The following is a 20,367-nucleotide window of genomic DNA, read 5'->3' as shown; positions in this document are numbered from 1 at the left end:
TTCATTCAAATACCCATGTCCATGTGATCCTAATGCTGTTCAGTCATTGCGGCCACACCTGCCTCTTTTATCCTCTTTTCTTTAATTCTTTAATTTGACTTCCCACTTCCCCAAGTCATGTTATCTTTTTATCCCATTCCCCCATTCCCTACACTCCATGATCTCAGTTAAGCTGGGCTCCCAGAGCTTGAGGGTCTTTGGACTCTTCCCTTGTTGACTCCATCTCTTTTGTCCCCATAGTTCTGAATTAAACATCCTTGAACAACTATATTATTGCCCACTTTTAAGAATATAGGCAGTACTAGCATTGTAAGATTTTCTGACATGTACAATCTCAGTTCCCACTAGTTATTTATTTATTTTTGTCTTTTTAGGCTGCACCTGCAGCATAAGGAGGTTCCCAGGCTAGGGGTCGAATCAGAGCTATAGCTCCCAGCCTCTGCCACAGCCACAGCAACGCCAGCCCCAAGCCTTGTCTGTGACCTACACCACAGCTCACAGCAATGCCATATCCCTAACCCACTGAGCGAGGCCAGGGATCAAACCCGAGTCCTCATGGATACTAGTTGGGTTCATTAACCAATGAGCCATGATGGGAACTCCAATTCCCACAATTTAAATAACACCAGTCCCCCAACAACATGGCTCAAATTTCAGTTACCAAGATCTATTGACTGTGAGTAATAGCGTAAAGTACAGTGCTTTTTGCTCTACCTTTTTGTCCACAAAACACTATGCAAATAACAGATGTGTATCATGGTCAGTGATTCTTTTTTTTGGGGGGGCCCACACTCATGGCACATGAAGGTTCCCAGGCTGGGGGTCCAGTTGGAGCTATAGCTGCCAGCCTACGTCACAGCCACAGCAACATCAGATCTGAGCCGCGTCTGTGACCTACACCACAGCTCATGGCAACACCAGATCCTTAACCCACTGAGCAAGGCCAAGGATCAAACCTGCAAACTCATGGTTCTTAGTCAGATTCATTTCCACTGCACCATGATGGGAACTCTGGTCAGTGATTCTTTAGAGTCTATCATTGATTAGTTTCCATGCATCTGTTGGTGAGTTCAGCACAGACAGAAAAGCAAGTAGTTGTGTTGCTTCTCTATCTGCTAGTGGTAAACCTACATCACATTTTAAATGAATGAATAATTGAAGAGGGAATGGGCTGATAAAGATAAAAATACAGTTAAGAAAAGGAAAGTGATAATGCTGGAAATGAAATTCAGACCAAATCTCAGTGGTTATAGGAGAGATGGGCTGACTGTGGGAATGTTAACACTGCCACCATTCAGCAGACTCTAGGTATACAGCCAGAGATACTTAGTGATAGAAAATGTATCGATGTGAGGAACGTGGTTTTAATGAGAAGGATGAAGATGTCCCAGAGGAAGTGACACGAAAACTCATATTAAAGGAATTCTTGGAGATATTTCATGATATTGAAAATACAAAGATGGAAACATTGGAAACTGATCTAAACTTAGGAATGTGACAATTTGCCAAGGCATATAAAAGAGTTTCTGTGTTCTAAGATACATGATGAGCGGCAGATGAAGCACTGTTCTAACTATTCTCAATAGGTTTATTAACAAATAAATAAAACTTTAATTCTCCACAGTTTAAATCACAGTATACTAAATACAGATGAGTTTTCCTATTTTTTTCTTTTCCCTATATACTTACAATTGACAGAGTTTTGAATGTTTTTGATAGCAACTTTAAAATTATCCTTCCATAAGTTTGTGTCAGTTTATACCACCATCAAAGGCTTAAAAGATTCCATCAGTAATGACTTCTGACACTTTGTTCTATTTGCTGCTCTTCTTGTTCAAGCTCTTCTTCTGATGGCTTTTTATTTTAATGGATGTATATATTTGATTTTCTAAAAAAGAGCTTGGCCTAGACCCTGTTGCATTTTTAGATCCTCTACACTTTTGCTCTTCTTTTCTTTACCCTCATTTTATTTTGAAATGAGTTTGACCTGCCTCCTCAGTTTATTACCAGTCACATCCTTCTTAGTTCTCCCATCCCTTGACAGTAGGCATCCTGAGGACCGAGGTCCTGTCTGCTTTATTGCTGAGTCTGTAGCGCCTCGTCTGCAGACCAGCATATGGTCAATACTCAGTATGTTTTATTTGAGGGGAATGAGTTCATACAACAGAAAAGCCTCTCCCTTTCATCCACCCTGCCCCATTTACCCATTCCTCCTGCCTCTGTTTTCTCCTCATCTTGGCTTTTTTAGGAAATACCCCTCTACCTTTCCATGCTGGGTCCATCCTCCTTTTCATAGTCTTGTCATCAGCCAAAGTAGCCTGCTCAGTATTCATCTGCCACCTTTCATGTGCCATCCTCCCTGCAAGCCTTTCCTTCTGCTGACTTTCCTCAGCTCTGCCTTCTCTTACCTCCTTCTGCTCTGCCTGGCAGTATCCCACCATCATTTTCCCCTTTGAGAGCCCAGCCCAAAGGCTTCCTCTATGAAACGTTTTCTGATTTCCCTTTCCTGAGCTACCCCAGCCTTTCCTCTTTAAAGAACTGTAGAACTCTGCAGCTGCTTGCTGGAGCCTACCAAAAATAGGAGCCATTTGGGCTTGTTGCTTTTACCTTTTCCCACACAACTAGAAGCTCCCTGGGGTATCTCTTATTCTTTCCTTGAGTTTTTAACACAGTCTATACACGTAGACTGGTGCATAATGGAACACTGGTTGGTGCTCAATGCATATTTTATTGATTTGTCCTGAAATGTGACATTCTAGAGAGCTGCCAAGGGAATTCCATTCTACTGAAGACTATTGAGGACTGTTTTGTAGGTTATTCTGTTCCCTTTTCTTCTAGCTCACAGTAAAACTTCTGTCATCGTTCTTAGGAGCTACATGGTGTAACCACTTATTTTAAAATATCAAAGGCCAAAATAGAGGAGAATGAGAAAGCAGCAAAATGTTGGAGCTGGAAAGATTTTTTGGAGGTTCTTGGGACTCAGCTCTTTAATTTTATAAATCAGTAAACTAATGTCCAGAATCTCTATACAACCAATTTGTGGTGACATTTGGGTCCAGGATATAGTCGTCCCACTCTGTCTGTTGCTCATTCCCATAAGCTGTCACAGTGTGTGTGAGGAGAGTGATGAGGTTTGTGTGATTCAGCTGTGGAAGGAGGTATTTGATATTCTCATGTTGCCTTTTGTGAATTAACAAATAGAAAATTGAATCTCTGATTAGATTTTCCTCTCTCCCCTCCCCCTTTATTATGATGTTTTTGGACTGGGTTCATTTACATCAACTGGAAAATATCTGGCACCATTAGCCTCAGATGGCATAGATTTGCTTGTTAATATTTAAGTACACTTTTGGTTGAAGTATCACTTACATACAGAAAAGTACATCAAACATAAGTGTGCAGTTTGAATTTTTACAAAGTGCACACATTGTATGACCAGCACTAACATGTTTAGAAACATTCGAAGCAATAAATGGATTTTGATGCTATATCATTTTCTTTTTTCTCCCCACAGGTATTGTCAGTCTGTGTGTTAACAACAATCCTTGGTTGTATATTTGGGTTGAAACCAAGCTGTGCCAAAGAAGGTAATTAGTACGACAATGTGTATGTGTGTGTGTGTAGGGATAAAATTCAGCCTTCAGAATGTGACTGAGATTTGCCTTATGTCTTAATCTTTTGCGTGCTCCATAGATATTGCAAATTTGATGCTGGTTTGAGCCTTCTCCTTGAAGCTCTTTTATTATTTTAGCCATATAATATTTTATTTATTTGCAAAAGTTCAAAAACCATAAAGAGGGGCTCTGACGATAAAACCAAACAAACAAGCAGAAGAACCCCTAAAAGAACAAGAAATAAACTAAGCACAAAGACACCAACAAGCAGACATTGCTGACAGGTCTTAGCGCTGTGCTCCTGGAGCCCTTCTCCCTGACTTCCTCCAGGGATTCCCAGGACATTCTCTCTCCTTAAGGAGTTAGTTCCATGTTGCAAAAAATGCTGGTATTTCGATGGACCTAGCAACTATCATGCTAAGTGAAGTCAGCCATACAATGAGACACCAACATCAAGTGCTTTTCTGACATGTGGAATCTGAAAAAAGGACAGACTGAATTTCTTTGCAGAATAGATGCTGACTCACAGTCATTGAAAAACTTATGGTCTCTGGAGGAGACAGTTTGGGGGGTGGGGAAATGTGCCTGGGCTGTGGGTTGGAAATCCTGTGAAATCAGATGTTATGATCATTATACAACTACAGATGTGATAAATTCATTTGAGTAATAAAAAAAAATGGGGAAAAAAAAAAAAAAAGGAGTTAGTTCCAGAAGCAGCCCTAGAGGTTACTAGGGCTTATCCGAAACTTATCCTTACATGCTTATAAGTCTTTTGAAAGTGCAAACATTTCAAAGCAATGGAGATGTTCTTAAGCTTCTAGAAACACACATACACACACATTTTGTCCATGCCCACAGCATTTGAAAGTTCCTAGGCCAGGGGTCGAACCTGTACCACAGCAGTGACCTGAGACCATGCAGTGACAACACCAATCCTTAACCCACTGCACCACAGAGAACTTCTGCATTTTTGTTTAATATCAAGTGCAGAAATCTAGCCATCGACAAGATTATTATAAATAATAAAACTGTGGGAGTTCCCATCGTGGCCCAGTGGTTAACGAACCCAACTAGTAACCATGAGGTTGCTGGTTCCATCCCTGACCTCGCTCAGTGGGTTAAGGATCCGGCGTTGCCGAGAGCTGTGGTGTAGGTCACAGACACGGCTGGGATACAGTATTGCTGTGGCTCTGGTATAGACTGGCGCTTACACTCCAGTTGAACCCCTAGTCTGGGAACCTCCATATGCCTCGGGCGTGGCCCTAGAAAAGACAAAAGACTAAATAAATAAATAATAAAACTCTGAATCACCGTATATTGTAGCAGTCATTTTGGCTCTGAGGTCATTTTTATTTTTTCCCCATTAACATCACTGGTGGTCTTCCTAGGGAATACAGTTTTGAAAATTGAACAGATCCTTTTGTTTAACCATCCTGTAATATTTAATTTTGTTCAATGATTTTTAAGCTGTCCTTTATTGTTTAAATGAATGAAATTTAGTAACTTTATATATTTAGTCAGCAACTATTCAGAAGAAAACGTAGCAACATTTAATAAAATTAAGAGGCTGTAGACTTTGGTGTTCATCCCTGTAGCCTTACAGTGGACAGCAATTCACCTTGAGTTTAGTTTGGCACTAAAAATAAAACTGAAGGATTGAAAACAGCAATTTTAATCTAAACTCAACAAAGAATGCACAAGATTTTTGAAATGACCTGGAGCATATTAACGAGCTCCAGGTAATAGCTATTATTACGATAGCTTGTTTCCCCTTTGGATGAAGAGTTAGTATCTTTGACCCTGGACACTATTATTGTCGTTTTATGTCTCTGAAACTCCCTAATTTCCCAGTGTCAAATGAACGTTAAATTCTATGGCAGTGTCTTCTTGGTTTGGGAGACCACTGAAGCCAAGAGTTAGGATTATTCCTTTTTTTCTGTTGGACTTCCATTGTTTTATAAGTGGGGTTTTTTTCCTTACCATCCTGATGTTTTAGTCATCCAAGAAAAACCTAGTTTATCCAGACAACTAGTACACTGTTGTGATGTAAATTTGTTTTTAATAAAAAGTGTCTTCCTTCCCTATCCACCATCTATCCATTTAATGAAAACTTATTAGAACCAACTATAGTCAGGGATCTTTCTGGGTGCCAGGGCTACAGTATGCTGAGCAGCATTTTTGTTCTTAAGAAGTTTGTGGTGTAGTGTGAGACTGGGATATGAACCAAATAATCTAGTTACAAATGGAATTAAGAGTCTGAGAGGAAGGATAAGGTTTTATACAAGCTTCCAAAAAGGATAAAAAGACCTAGATCGGGGAATTGGGGAAAGCTTTTCAGAGGGAGCCAGGCTGGATCTGAAGGTGTGATGGGTGTTTTCAGTGATGGAGGGAGATGGGTCCTGCAGAAAATGTCCTGCGTAATAAACACATTATTTCTTCTTATACCAAATTGCAAGTGAGATAAGGTGTTCTTTCTCTTCTGAAATATTCATAGATTATGACTTTTTAAAGAACTCCATGTTCATTGAAGCCAACCTTTTCATGGTATAAAATATTCAGAACTAACTCTTCTTTTTTTTTTTTTTTTTTTTTTTGTCTTTTTGCTATTTCTTGGGCCGCTCCCGTGGCATATGGAGGTTCCTGGGCTAGGGGTCTAATCGGAGCTGTAGCCACCGGCCTACACCAGAGCCACAGCAACGCGGGATCCAAGCCGCGTCTGCAACCTACACCACAGCTCACGGCAACGCCGGATAGGTAACCCACTGAGCAAGGGCAGGGATGGAACCCGCAACCTCATGGTTCCTAGTCGGATTTGTTAACCACTGCGCTACGACGGGAACTCCAGAACTAACTCTTCTTATTTTTCTTCCTTTTCTTTTTCTTTCTTTCTTTCTTTTTTTTTTTTTTTTTTGGCTTTTTTTTTTTTGGTTTCCCTGAAGCATATAGATTTCCCAGGCCAGGGACCAGATCTGAGCCATAGTTGCCACCTAAGTTGAAGCTGCAGCAATGCCAGATCCTTAACCCACTGTGCTGGGCTGGGTATCAAACCTGCAATCCCGTGGTCCCAAAACACCGCTGATCCTGCCACAGTGGGAACTCCTATTATTTTTCTTTTCTTTACTGCTGTAAGTATTTAAGTTTTACTAGCCACTGTAGAGTTTATAATATATATAAAAAGTTATCCTTTTTCCTATGGCAAACTTGTGTGTTACAAACTCTCTATATAAGGTTACTACCTTCTGTGTTCCTTTCTCTATGTATTTGTGAAAATATTCTTGGTTAACTTTAATTCCCACCCCAACTGTGTTTTCTAAAAGTATTTGAACCTGCTCTATATGTAATTTAGGTGTATTAGTTGCTGTTTGCTTTGTAATTGTATGATGATTAGAAATATCTTACTCTTTCAATATTTTCAGTTAAAAGTTGCAAAGGTCGCTGCTTTGAGAGAACATTTGGGAACTGTCGCTGTGATGTTGCTTGCGTTGACCTTGGAAACTGCTGTCTAGATTACCAGGAGACATGTATAGCACCAGGTAAAAATATGCAGGGGCAAAGATGGGGTCACGGGCATTGGCAAAAGACCAAAGGGAAGTTCTGCATCTTTTAGGGATGGGATTTATCTAACCAACTTGAAATTTTTTGAAATTTGGCCTTTATATTTCCTGAGAAAAAGAAAGTTCACATATTTTGCCTTTGGTAAAAATCTTATGAATAGTAGAACTATACCTATATTTAATGTATGCTGAAAGCCTATTTAGTCTAGTTTGCATTTCAACTAAGTTGAAAAAGACTGCTTAAAATATATGACTGTTTTCATTACAGATTTATTAAAGCAGGAGTTCCTAAGATGTCCACTTAAACTTTAAAATAAACTATCAGACTTTGGAAATTTTCTCAGTTTGATTTGATCTTTTCTACATATGACGTGGAATAACATTTAAATGAGAGTGAGCTAGTTTGGATTAAATTCTGAGTTCTCCAACAGTGACTGGTGGAAGAACCCAAGATCTATGTGGACATTGTAAAATAATAATAATTACGTTTGTTTACATTTTAAAATGATGAGATTCTGGATTTTCAGTGAAATAATAATTGCTGCCTGTGTATTTTCTGTTATTTTAGATGGACCACTGTGGTGGCAACTTCTGTGAGTGACTCGGACTTAGGAAATAGCCCATTGTCTCTCACAGATCATGTTCCAGAAGACAATTCTGGGTTCATTTTAGACATGTTAAATTTGGACCATAAAATGTATTGGGGGTGGGCGCAGTGGACACTGTTTTCCCTGCTTTTTATTTTTACTTTTTAACTTTTATTGAATTATAGTTGATTTTCAATGTTGTGGTAATTTCTGCTTTCAACATAGTGATTCAGTTATACATATACACATGGACCGTAAAATGTATTCTGTGGATATTTGTTTCTAGAACGGATATGGACTTGCAGCAAATTCAGGTGTGGTGAGAAAAGGTTGTCCCGAAGCCTCTGCTCCTGTTCAGATGACTGCAGGGACAAGGGCGACTGTTGCATCAACTATAGCTCCGTATGCCGAGGTCAGGATTTCATGCCCTCACCGGGTCAGATGCAGGCTGACATCTTCCTAGGTCTTAGCTGGGTTTAGCACAGGTATATTTTTTTAACCTTAGAAGTCATAGTTCTTGATCCATCATATTGGCTGGAAAAAAAAAACCTTAGTAAACGTTTTATTAAAAGAAAATTTCAAACATACATACCTGAGTAGAGAGAGTATGTAATGAAGCTTGTGTGTGTCACCCAGCTTGATAATAATAATTATTATGCACACATGGCCAATCATGTTTTTGTTTGTTTGGGTTGATTTTTTTTTTTTTTTTTTGCTTTTTTTAAGGCCATAGCTTCGACATATGGAAGTTCCCAGGCTAGGGGTCGAATTGGAGATGAAGCTTCCGGGCTACACCACAGCTCACAGCAATGCCGGATCCTGTAACCCACTGAGTGAGGTCAGGGATTGAACCCTCATCCCCATAGATACTAGACAGGTTCCTAACCTGTCTAAGCCACAATGGGAACTCCCTATCTACAAATGACCAATCATGTTTTATCTGTGGTCACTCACCCTCCTGCTATTACCCCTTTAGGTTATTTTGATGTTAGTTGCATGTGTAATGCTGTATTTGTGGAAAGATTAGTTTTGCAATCCTGACTGACCATGTAACAGGTTCTCTCTTAGTAAGTGAGAGCCATGTGTGCCGTGCATTGAGAGAGCGGATGTGAAGTTAGTGCATAAGACTCTGTATAAAGTGATGTTATTATGATGTGTTGTCTGAGTGTTACAGGGTTCCTTGAAATTCCGTGATAGAACCTGGCTCTGTATGAGAGGAACTAAGACATCAAGGATTTACTACCAGATGATTTTGTTTTGTGGATAGAAGGAGGGTTGTCAGTTTTGGCTGAAAGTGTTAAGAACTTGAAAACGGAAAAGATACTTTCAAGTTCTCACACAGTAATATGTTATAGGCTTGCAATTATACATTCATTTTTTAATTCCTGACATCAACTATCTCTTATTTTGAAACAGAATATCTCCCTTTATTTGTTATATTTACCTAGAATCATCCTCCACATTATCTATGTATCCGTTAATGTGTTTTGTTTTTGGAATCTGTCCTAATGTGTCTCATCATTGTTTCTATTTAGTGTGTCCAACTCATTTTTGTATTTCTTGAAAATGTTTTAGGTGAGAAAAGTTGGGTAGAAGAAACGTGTGAGAGCATTAGTGAGCCACAGTGTCCAGCAGGGTAAGATTATATTTTTCGATACTTCTTTTTTCTTTTTTAGGGCCACACCCGTGGCATGGAGGTTCCCAGGCTAGGGGTCTAATCGGAGCTACAGCTGCTGGCCTACACCACAGCCACAGCAACTCGGGATCCGAGCCGCATCTGCAACCTACACCACAGCTCACAGCAATGCTGGATCCTTAACCCGCTGAGCAAGGCCAGGGATTGAACCCACAACCTCATGGATCCTAGTTGGGTTCATTAACTGCTGAGCCAAGAAGAGAACTCCCTCATTTTTTTCTTTTTTAGAGGTACCAGTTTTTTTTCTTTCCAAATCAAAAAGATAAAAATAATAATTATTCATTGATTCACTGAATATTATTTTTTAGCTAGCCCTTCTTTGGGGCCCTGGTAGTATAGATATAATTGTGGCATGACTCCCACTCTGGAAGCTAGTAGAAAAAAGAGAGGTCATGAATATTTGGCCTTTGGTATTTTTGAGTATTGAGTGGAATTTGTGTTTTTCTTTCTAAAGAAAGTAAGGATCTGTACTTTTATTTGAAGTTTTTCAAATTGAACTTAACAGCAAATTACAGCTTCTTTTGATTTTTTTCATATTTTGATTCATTTATATATTTTTAGGATAACATGTCTGTGAGAAGATGTTGCATACTTTTTATAATTTATACTTATTATTTTTGTCTTTAAAGTATTTTGAACGATACCTTATGTATACAAGGTATTGAAAAAAATTTTGTGGAATTCAAAAGGTGGGAATTTGTGACAGTATTAGACATGCTTATCTTTGTTCCACTTGAGAACTCATGCAATTTGAATTATTAATCTTTATAAATATTTTTGCATGTTTCAAATAATATTTTTTCCAAACTATTAAAAATTTGTAAGCTACATTTTAGCTTATTTATATAAATAATTTTTGTTTTTTAAATATGTATTTTTTTCTCTTGGATGAGAGAGTACTTTTCTGTTTAAAACAACAGTAATAGCAGCAGCAAAGGCTAAACCCAAACCAAAAAGTCTCAACAGAGGAGCCTTTTTGCAAAGGGGACTTCTCGTGTACGCTAAGATGTCTAGTAAGTCCATGGTGTATTGGAAATTTTATTTTATCTTATTCGTTTTTTCTTTTTTGGCCATGCCTATGGCCTATGGAAGTTCCTGGGCCAGGGATCAAGTCCGAGGCACAGCTGTAACCTAGCCACATATGCGGCAAGGCCAGATCCTTAGCCCACTGTGCTACAGCAGGAACTATCTAATTTTAATTTTTTTTTAATTTTAGTTTTTTAATTTTAACTTTTGAATCTTTCTTTTCCTTCTAAACATGGCCATCATTTTTTAGTTGTAATGTCGACCCTGCTAGTGGAAAATAGAAGTCCTCCTTTCTTTATGAGAAGACTATAATTTAGGACATATTTTATTACCCTGGAAATTATGGTACCAGTATATTTGCCTGGAGGCTCAGCAGACTGTTTTTATGCTTTCTTTAGATTGAATAGAAATCTTATACAGGGATGCACCATCAAGATAATCTGCAGCTGATTCTGTAGAGTCTCCCAACAGCTAGTACAGGTACTAGTGAGTGGAAATCATACACAGTCTTCTCCGTTTTCTGTACATGACAGTAAGCTGGGAAGGTGGTGGAGTTGAAAAGTGCCAGGCCAGGCAAGTTTTTGCTCACAAATTTTAAATTACTGAATAAACTTAACAGTGAAAAAGTTTTTTCACTCTTATCCAATGATAACATGTACCAGATATCATTAGAAGCTGCAAAACTTCTGAACATTGCCTCTTTTGGTGTCACCATGGAACAGTGGCCCATAGTTATTTATTTATTCTCTTTTGCTGAGTGTATTATTGTACATGTTTTTTTTTTTCCTCCCTCTTTGGATTTCCATAGACCCATGTGACCCTGCGTGTGGGGAGTGGGAGGGTGTATCTTCATTGTTCATTCCTAGCTTTGGATCATTTCTTTGTTGTCTGTATATTTAAAGGTAATAAATACCTCTCTAACTTCTCTACTAAATATTAATATCTTTTCAATGTGGTGAGCTTAAAAGCTAAATATTGTATATAATTTGTGTGATATGCAATACTATCTGTTAGATTCAAGTAGCGACAATATCAGAAAATGGTTTTTTAGGAAAAAAATAGTGCAAACAAGAGCATAACTTAGAAAATGCTGTTTGTTATCATTTATGCTCTTGCAAATTGGGAAAATGTTATCATGTTTTAGTTCCATTTGGTCTAGCTTCTGGAAGAGCAGAAACCATGAATAACAGTCTCTGGTGGCTCAACATGGCATGAGTGCTTAATCAATACTATTTGATGATATATAATGAACTATGATATATGTATTATATATAAAATAATATATATTATCTATTATTATGATATATAATGAACTATAAAAGCAGGTACTTGAAAAGGCTTGTAGAATTATCCTTTATAAGGACGCTTGCTGAGCTTGTTTTTCTTTAGATGACATGCCGACATCAGTCGAAAATCTTCCCAGGACCTAGGTGAAGGAAAGAGAAAATCTTCACTGGATGCGTATCTTCTTTGTGCTTCTTTAAATATTCTTTTTTTTTTCTTTCTTTCTTTCTCCTCACTCAGGTTTGAAAAGCCTCCAGTCCTCTTATTTTCTTTGGATGGTTTCAGGGCAGAATATTTACACACTTGGGGTGGACTTCTTCCTGTTATTAGCAAACTAAGTGAGTAACCTCGTAGTTTACTATTAGAGTGCCACCATTTCAGTGAGATAGACTAGGGAGGCAATCTTGTTTTGGAAAAATACTGGTAGAAATCTGTTTTGTGCAACTTCTCTATTGCAAAGCAGTTAAACTTGTTGATAAGGAATTAGTGTTTAATATTGTAATTATTATGAAGCTGCCTTTTAAGTAATTCTAAGATAATAACAGTTTTCTTAGGACTTTTATCCTTTGATAGATACAAGGATAAGATTTATAAGGTTTTTTTTTTCTTTGAACTTTGGATTCCTTTTTTGGAAAAATTATTTATATACTTATTTGTGTAATATGTATTGTATCTTAAAATAGAATTTCAAAAACTGAAGTTATTTCTTTTTCTTTTTTTTTTTCTTTTTGTATTTTTGCCTTTTCTAGGGCTGCTCCCGCAGCATATGGAGGTTCCCAGGCTAGGGGTCGAAACGGAGCTGTAGCCACTGGCCTACGCCAGAGCCACAGCAACGCCAGATCCAAGCCAAGTCTGCGACCCACACCACAGCTCACGGCAATGCTGGATCCTTAACCCACTGAGCAAGGCCAGGGATCGAACCCGCAACCTCATGGTTCCTAGTCGGATTCATTAACCACTGCGCCACGACGGGAACTCCTGAAGTATTTCTGATATGATTCTAGTAGTGTAGACATAGAATATTTACCTATTAGTTATCATGTGGCAGCCTTCCAAATTCTGTCTCAATTAAAGCCTTAATGGAATGATTATTCTATAAGTTATTGATGCAATAGTAGAATGGTCTTTTCTTAGCACTGGTGCCAAAGTTTTCAATCATAGAACCATCAGTAATATAAGTATCACCATATCATCATTGCTATTGAAAAAGGAAAAAATCAAATAGGGTATAAAAACTATCAATTATCATATAATTGTTTCATTGGCTTAATTTTTTTAAGGTTTTTCTAACTAGGAGAAAAACTAACTCTTTACATTGAATTTGAATCCACAACATTGCTTCGTAATTCACCCTGAATTTTTATGTCGTTATAAATCCCTCCTGAGTTCATTTTTTTCATACCATTTGGATGTCTGTGGTACCAGACTTCAGTGAGAGAAACTGATTGCCATTGTATTTAATAACAATCTTTAATTTGTTTCCCTTGTAGAAACCTGTGGAACATACACTAAAAACATGAGACCAGTCTATCCAACAAAAACTTTCCCCAATCACTACAGCATTGTCACAGTAAGCTCTGCTTTTCAGCTTTTATATGTTCACAGAAGTGAGATGTCAGTGTCACATTTTTCAAGGGAATAATTAGGTTTCCGATGAGAAAAAAATTACTTCTTTTTCATTGTGTGGTTGAGTGAGGAAACCTAGGTTCTTTTTTTTTTTTAATTTAATGATTTTTATTTTTTTCCATTTTGGCTGGTTTACAGTGTGCTGTCACTTTTCTACTCTACAGCAAGGTGACCCAGTCACACATACATATATATATACATTCTTTCTTCTCACGTTATCATGCTCCATAAGTTGACTAGAGGAAACCTACGTTCTGATCCTAGCTCTTCCGCTAGCAAACCGTGCACTTGGCAAGGTCACTTTACCTTCTGGGTCTCAATTTCCCATCTGTGGAAAGAGGTGGCTAAAGACCGCAAGAAATGTGTCCTTGATTTCCTTTCAGTTTTAGGATTCTTTGACCCTTGAGTCCTATTTTTTTCTGATTAGTTTGGGAGCTTACTTTATTTAAGCACCAAACTGTCTGCACTCACATATTCTCAGCTGTCTTTCCAGTCATCCTGACGCATGAGTCTAAGCAAGCCACTTTGCCTGACTTTAGATAGGATTTTAGCCCTGTTTTTGTTTCACTCAAAGTTTCCAGATTTAATTTGAATCCAGAAAAAAAAAAAAAAAAAGTAGAGTCATTAGGCCTTAGGGTTGAAGCCAGAGAATTAATATACTAGCTAGTATTTGTACAAGCTATTCTGGGACCAAAGCAAAGAGGAGTTTGCTCTGCAGAAATGTTTCACCAAGCAATGCAAAAGAAGAACATAGTACATTTTTCAAAATTTGAGAGACTGCTTCTTTGTATAGAACTTCATCCATAGCATTCCTAACTTATTTTCTCCTATCACATAAATTAAAACCAAATACTATATAAAATCTTGAGCAGTTGACTGTGTTTTGATGAAACCTGTTGTTTTATTCTTCTCTCCTTACACTGTGTTAAGTTCCTTGTAGCTTCAGTTGGTGCTACAACTTTGATGATTTGGTGCTGTGACTTTGACATTAAAAACACATAACCTGCATAAAACTTGTTTTTTTCTGTTTTTCAGGGGCTTTATCCAGAATCCCATGGCATAATTGACAATAAAATGTATGATCCCAAAATGAATGCAAACTTTGCACTTAAAACTAAAGAGAAATTTAACCCTGAGTGGTACAAAGGAGAACCAGTGAGTTGTTTGTTTTAGCTATCAAAATATTTTTTATTGTTATAATCTGTTTCAATTAGAGTAAAATACCAGATTCCCTGGAGCTTTTAATAACCTATTTAATTTACTGTGTTTGTGGCCATGCTTATGCAAATGGAGATAAGTGTAGATCATTCTAAATATAGCTTGTATCATTGTGGAGTTTATTCCAGAGCTGGGTTTGGGTTATGCTGAGCCATTTTTCTTTTCTACTTAATTCTGCCTCCTTGTCCTAGTAGCATATAACAATAGTCTAGGGGTAATATTTTAATACACAAAGCTGGTTGTTTCTGCAGGAGTGTGACTTTGTTTGCAGTTGCTAATTTAGAAGATTCTCTCTAATTGTGATTTTTAAATGTGTTCTCCTTTTTACTTTAAAAAAATGCCATAACCATTCTAAAAGGTCTATTTGGATAGTCGTGATATTCTTCTTTGAAGGAAAAGAGTATGGTGTTTAATTTGCAAATTAGAAATTCATATTTTAGCCTTGACATTTAAAGCTGTGTGACTTTGGGCAAATTATTCTTTCTGTGCCTCAGTTTTCTCATATCCACTCACTAGTGTTTGTACTGGTTCTAGCACTTAAGAGGAAAGCACTGGTGTTGTATGAACACATAGTTTCCTGAGAACTGAATGTTTGCATAATATCCTAACTTTCCTTCACCATCTTCCCCAGATTTGGCTTACAGCTAAATATCAAGGCGTGAAGTCAGGCACATTTTTTTGGCCAGGATCAGATGTGAAAATTAATGGAATTCTCCCAGACTTGTATAAAATATATAATGGGTATGTATAGATGTACTTTTTCTAGGTCCTATAACGTAGAACAGTTTCTGTTTGTTTTTGTTTTATCACAGCCTGAGTTGTAGCATTTGAATGATATGTTGTCTGAACAATGAGACCTGTCAGAATAAGAACTCTATTTCACCGTTTTAGATGAATGGTAAATTGAGTGTAAAACCAGATGAGTTTTTTCCTGGAGGTTGTCTAGAAAACACTGGTAGCATGTTGGAGTTTGCATTTAGATCTTCGGGCAGGAATAAGAATTGAAGTCCTGCTCTCCCCAGGGCCTGATCTGTTTGTTTTGTAAATAGAATTGGAGTGGGAGGGACAGGGAGTTTGGGGTTAGTAGATGCAAACTGTTACATTTGGAATGGATAAGCAGTGGGGTCTTACTGTTCAGCACAGTCTCTTGTGTTGGAACATGATGGAGGATAGTATGAAAAAAAAAAGAATGTGAAAAAAAAAAAAAAGCATTGAAGTCCTGGTGAAAATATGCAGGGCCTCTGGGTGGAGGCCCTGCATATTTTCACTCTAGGAAGAAAGAGAACTAGAAGCAGGAGATGAAAGTCTTAAAGGGACACAGGTAGGAATGACTCTCTGGTGTCCGGAAATATTCTTTAAAAGAAGATATTAATGGCACCTCTGGATTTACATTTTCCAAGTACTGTAATAAACATTCCATCTCATGTAAGAATGGATTAGAGTAACCTCCCTGTGATATTCAAAATACATGAGGTATTGAGAAAAAAACAAAAAGTTTCTTTTTCTGGAAGACTCCCTCTGGATCATTTTAGGGAGACCACCAAAATAATTCTGTCTTACACTTAGGAATGTTATGTTGTAAAAACAATACAACAGTGTGTTTGAGGGATGAGAGAAAAAGCTCATAAATTCCAAACAAGAAACACATAATGATTTTCTTTGGTGATCATGTGCCGTTGTTTATTTTTTATGGTTCACAGGAGCACTTTGTTATTTGCCATGAATTTCATTCCATGGATGGTAATTGAGATGCTGTGTGCCAGGCACTCTCCTAGGTCTGGGGGATTCCAAGAGTAGTGACTTATGTTCTTTGACTTCTCAAGGTCTGATAGAGGACACAACCAAGTGTATTGGGGTTGGACAAGCCCTGTGATGGGGTTGTGTAAACACAAACCTGTGCCCAGAGGAAGGTGTCATTAATTCTGCCCAAAAAGTGTTGTCTGGAGAAGTGTCTGCCCATCAGGCTTCCACTTCCCAGTTTTACTAAGACCCATCAACACGTGAAGCTCCCTTTGAAGAGTGTATTGACACATGGGTCATTCATGCACTAGCAATTGCTGTTCTCAGGTACAGAAATAAGATCCTCAAGTAGAGTATGGGTCACACATTTTTAAACTAGATTACAACTTTCATATGTGTATAATTTATAACTCTTCAAACACAGTTGATGCCTTGAATTGTTTTAGTCTCTTTGAATACAGCTTTCAGTAAGACAAACATTTATATTTTAAACCCAAACAATTGTCACAGATTTGTTTCATTTGGTTCATCTTTACTTGTAGTTCAGTGCCATTTGAAGAGAGAATTTTAGCTGTTCTTAAGTGGCTGCAGCTTCCTAAAGATGAAAGGTATGTAAGTGATTAATTTGCGTCATAAAATACTCCTTTGTTTTATAAAAATGTCAAATTATTTCAAACAGAGGACAAGAAAACTTTGCTCTTGGCTCTGATGTTTTATTTCCCACTCTTTAGTGAGTTATTACAGCCCCATTGTGAAGAGTTCTAAACGTGTAAATTATTTCTCAGCAAGTTTAGGAATGATACCCCAGTGTTGTGTAACTATCAATTGTTGAATTATTCTTTCTATTCTGTTTTACAATGTGTTCGTAAAATATTACATTTTGATACTGTTTGATTTAGACCACACTTTTACACTCTGTATTTAGAAGAACCAGATTCTTCGGGTCATTCATACGGACCAGTCAGCAGTGAAGTAAGTACATTTTTATCAGTGATTACTTCATTAAGCCCAGTGACATCTAACTGAACCTTGCTCTGAAGCAGATTTCTTCACTAATCTATAAGAATTCATGATCTCTGAAGAGTGAGTTTTAAGCACATTTTTATTACACCCCAGGATTCACTCTCAGCAAAAAGAGTTAGGAGCTTTGTTTTGTTTACACTATCTACAGTGCTAAGTTGAACCAGTGGTGAATTAAATTCCATGTTTTCAGTTCCAAAGCCTTTGTCCATTCTCTGGCTCCTTACATCGGCCTAAAAACTAAGTGATCTTTGAAAATGTATGAATAATTAAGACTTCAATTTTCTGTGAAAATATAGGACACTAAATCACATGGCAGAAGAAGCTTCCTATGCACTCTCCTCCTTGGGAGCTATGTCTCTGGCTGTCTGAGACCACACTTACAAGAGAGCTTGTGCATCAAACAAAGAATGGGAGATCTTATCAAGAGTATAAAGGTGTTCAAATAACCATTGGAGATAGTTCATGGACTAACGCTCTCAGTGTAACATCTGATTTGACCTGACACCCTTTCAAGAACTTAGTCTGTTTCTGGCTGTATTTGTATTTGGTATGGTGCTTTTAAAACATCAGATACTCCTGGCCAAATCATTTTCGTATCTTAGAGCACAAAGGGCATTAGAACAGAAAAGGATTTGAGCTTCTTTCCTTGTTCCTGTAAACTAAAAGATGATTTATATTTTATCTGGGACCTCAGATGTAAAAGAAACAGAAGTAAGAATCTGTGAATATGGTTGGTCACGATGCAGAGGAGAAGAGGTATTGCCAGGATCCCAAATCGGAATCTTTATTTAGTTATCTTTTGCTCCATGTAAGTCCAAGAGATAAAAAGCTAGGGAAACGCTTCCTTAATGGAGTTACCCCCCAAGTTCCCATCAGTTCTTCTGCCCAGGCTGGACAGTTTGTGAGCACCAATGATAGAGTTCATACTAAAGCCTGACCCAGTATGTCCATTGTGAGCCCTGTCCTTTAGGATGCTACTTCCTCTAAATAAGGAAGAGAGAAGAAGCATGCTCATTTCTCTCTCCTGAATGTAAAACAGCTGCCTAAACCATGTTCCCCCGATTTTCCTTACCCTGGGTCTACCCCAGATTTTCCCCTTCTAAAGAGTAGATTTCTCTTGGGTGCCATCTCATCAGATAAAAGAGAACCTAGAGAAAGGGAAGTTGACCTTCATCTAAGTCAGTGTTTACCCTTGTGCTCTTTCCATAAAAATACCTCTAGTGGCTTCAGTGTGGTTAACAATCCTGCCTGCCTTTGCTTTGATTCTGTCCTTCACATAAGGAGAGATGCCCCTTCTTAGAGGTGGGAGATACGTGGCCAGCAAGATGGCCATCTTGAAATTAGACAAAGGGAAATGGTTCTTGTAGCTCTTATCTTAGTCTGAACAATTAGCCAGCTGCTACTATCATTTTTATTCTTTCCCTCAAATCACGGACACTTAAGACCCATGTCTAGGTCATTTTGGCTCCAAGTAAATCCAAGTTTCATTTTGTAATCGATTATCAGGTCAGGTAAGTTTTAAGACCAGTGCTACTTTTTCTGATTCACTAAAGATTTCCCAAATTACCTGCTTTTCTGATTCCTCTTCATTCAAAGTTGAGCCCATAACTTCTCAAATCATACTCATCAACTTAAAAATTCTATTAAACTCTGATATTATTTATTGGCTCATCAAAACCCACTTTATCTTAATATTTAAAAATTCCAATTCATGTTGCTTGGATATCTTTGAGTGAATGAAAGACCATGTCGAAAGAGCTTATTTCATAATACAGTGAAGTTCATGGGCTATAAATAACGATTAGACTGTTTTGATACAGAGCAGAAAACACAGGCAAAGCTGCCCAAAAATTTCCCGCCAGTGGTTTTGGCAGGAGAGAGCAAGAGAGAAATGCCAAAGCAGTTTGCCAAAACCATGTGCCATTCTGTGCCCTTGTGATATTCAGATGCAAAAATACATGCAGTTTGTATGGAAATAATGGGTTATATTCCTAGAAGTTCTAATTTTTAAAAATTAAGTACACAGAGCCTTAAGAAGCATTTCATGAATACTTTTAACTGCATGACATGAGATTGTTTCCCTTTCTTAGGTCATCAGAGCTCTGCAGAGGGTTGATGACATGGTTGGCATGCTGATGGACGGTCTTAAGGAGCTAAACTTGCATCGATGCCTGAACCTCATCCTTATTTCAGATCATGGTAATCTGAATTTGAATCATTTCTCCTTCAGGTTCAATGATGCCCCCAGAAGTTTACTTGATTGATTATTGTTTTATTATTTCCTCTGAGTGTTATAGTTTCTTCTTTTTTAAAAATTTGATTTCTTACGGAAAGTCTTTAGGAAAAGACTACAATAAATATAAAGAATAAGAGTTCCTGTTGTGGCTCCGTGGAAACGAACCCGACTAGTATCCATGAGGATGCGGGTTGGATCCCTGGCTTTGCTCCGTGGGTTAAGGATCTGGCGTTGCTGGGAGCTGTGGTATATATATCACTGAGATGGCTCGGAACTGGTGTGGCTGTGGCTGTGGCCTAGGCCTGCAGCTGTAGCTCCAGTTCAGTCCCTAGCCTGGGAATAGCGTATGTCACAGGCGCAGTCCCAAAGGAAAAAGAAATGTATGTAAATACATATATTTACATATGTATTTGTAAATATGTGTGTGTGTGTGTGTGTGTATATATATATGTAACAAGTGAAAACTAGAATTCACAGAAACTTAGGAGCCTGTCAACCGCAATACACTCATCTCCTGATTTGGGGAAAGCTTACACCAGGAACTTGGACATTTAAAACAAATTTTTTCCAACATTAAATTTTGGTAAATCTACTCTAAAAATTTTAGGCATAATTTGAACAGGTTATTATGTACTTCTGTTTTCTTTAGCGTGATAAATCTGACTTTTAAAGGCATTGTATATTAATTTTGACAATTTTAATTTAACACTGCTTACTGTAACCTTTATTATACGTGCTGCTGAAGTGAGCACAGCTTACTGAA

The 20,367-nt window shown here is 37.8% G+C and overlaps 1 protein-coding gene across 4 annotated transcripts in view; it reads left to right on the top strand.

Moving 5' to 3' along the window:
* The window catches only part of ENPP1 (ectonucleotide pyrophosphatase/phosphodiesterase 1), a 69,910-nt gene that overhangs the window by 28,882 nt on the left and 20,661 nt on the right, over positions 1-20,367 (top strand). For 3 of the 4 annotated variants that reach the window (XR_014803396.1, XM_021087944.2, XM_021087933.2), the window contains exons 2-12: positions 3,515-3,587; positions 7,031-7,147; positions 8,042-8,167; positions 9,331-9,391; positions 12,002-12,099; positions 13,252-13,331; positions 14,423-14,542; positions 15,237-15,346; positions 16,888-16,953; positions 17,245-17,317; positions 19,459-19,567. Coding sequence is in view for 3 of the 4 variants with exons in the window: in XM_021087944.2 (XP_020943603.2) it covers positions 3,515-3,587; positions 7,031-7,147; positions 8,042-8,167; positions 9,331-9,391; positions 12,002-12,099; positions 13,252-13,331; positions 14,423-14,542; positions 15,237-15,346; positions 16,888-16,953; positions 17,245-17,317; positions 19,459-19,567 (1,033 nt within the window). In the remaining variant the exon portion in view is untranslated. The remainder of the gene's footprint in view (positions 1-3,514; positions 3,588-7,030; positions 7,148-8,041; positions 8,168-9,330; positions 9,392-12,001; positions 12,100-13,251; positions 13,332-14,422; positions 14,543-15,236; positions 15,347-16,887; positions 16,954-17,244; positions 17,318-19,458; positions 19,568-20,367) is intronic. The other variant, XM_084956132.1, reaches the window with a different exon arrangement.

Source organism: Sus scrofa, chromosome 1 (genome assembly GCF_054392235.1).
Source record: "Sus scrofa isolate SSC_HxYL_T2T_F1_AM1 chromosome 1, Sscrofa_HxYL_maternal_Yorkshire_Landrace_v2.0, whole genome shotgun sequence".
NCBI classification, from domain to species: Eukaryota; Metazoa; Chordata; class Mammalia; order Artiodactyla; family Suidae; genus Sus; species Sus scrofa.
Note: the sequence above shows the minus strand (reverse complement) of the source record. Positions and strands in the feature narration are given on the sequence as shown.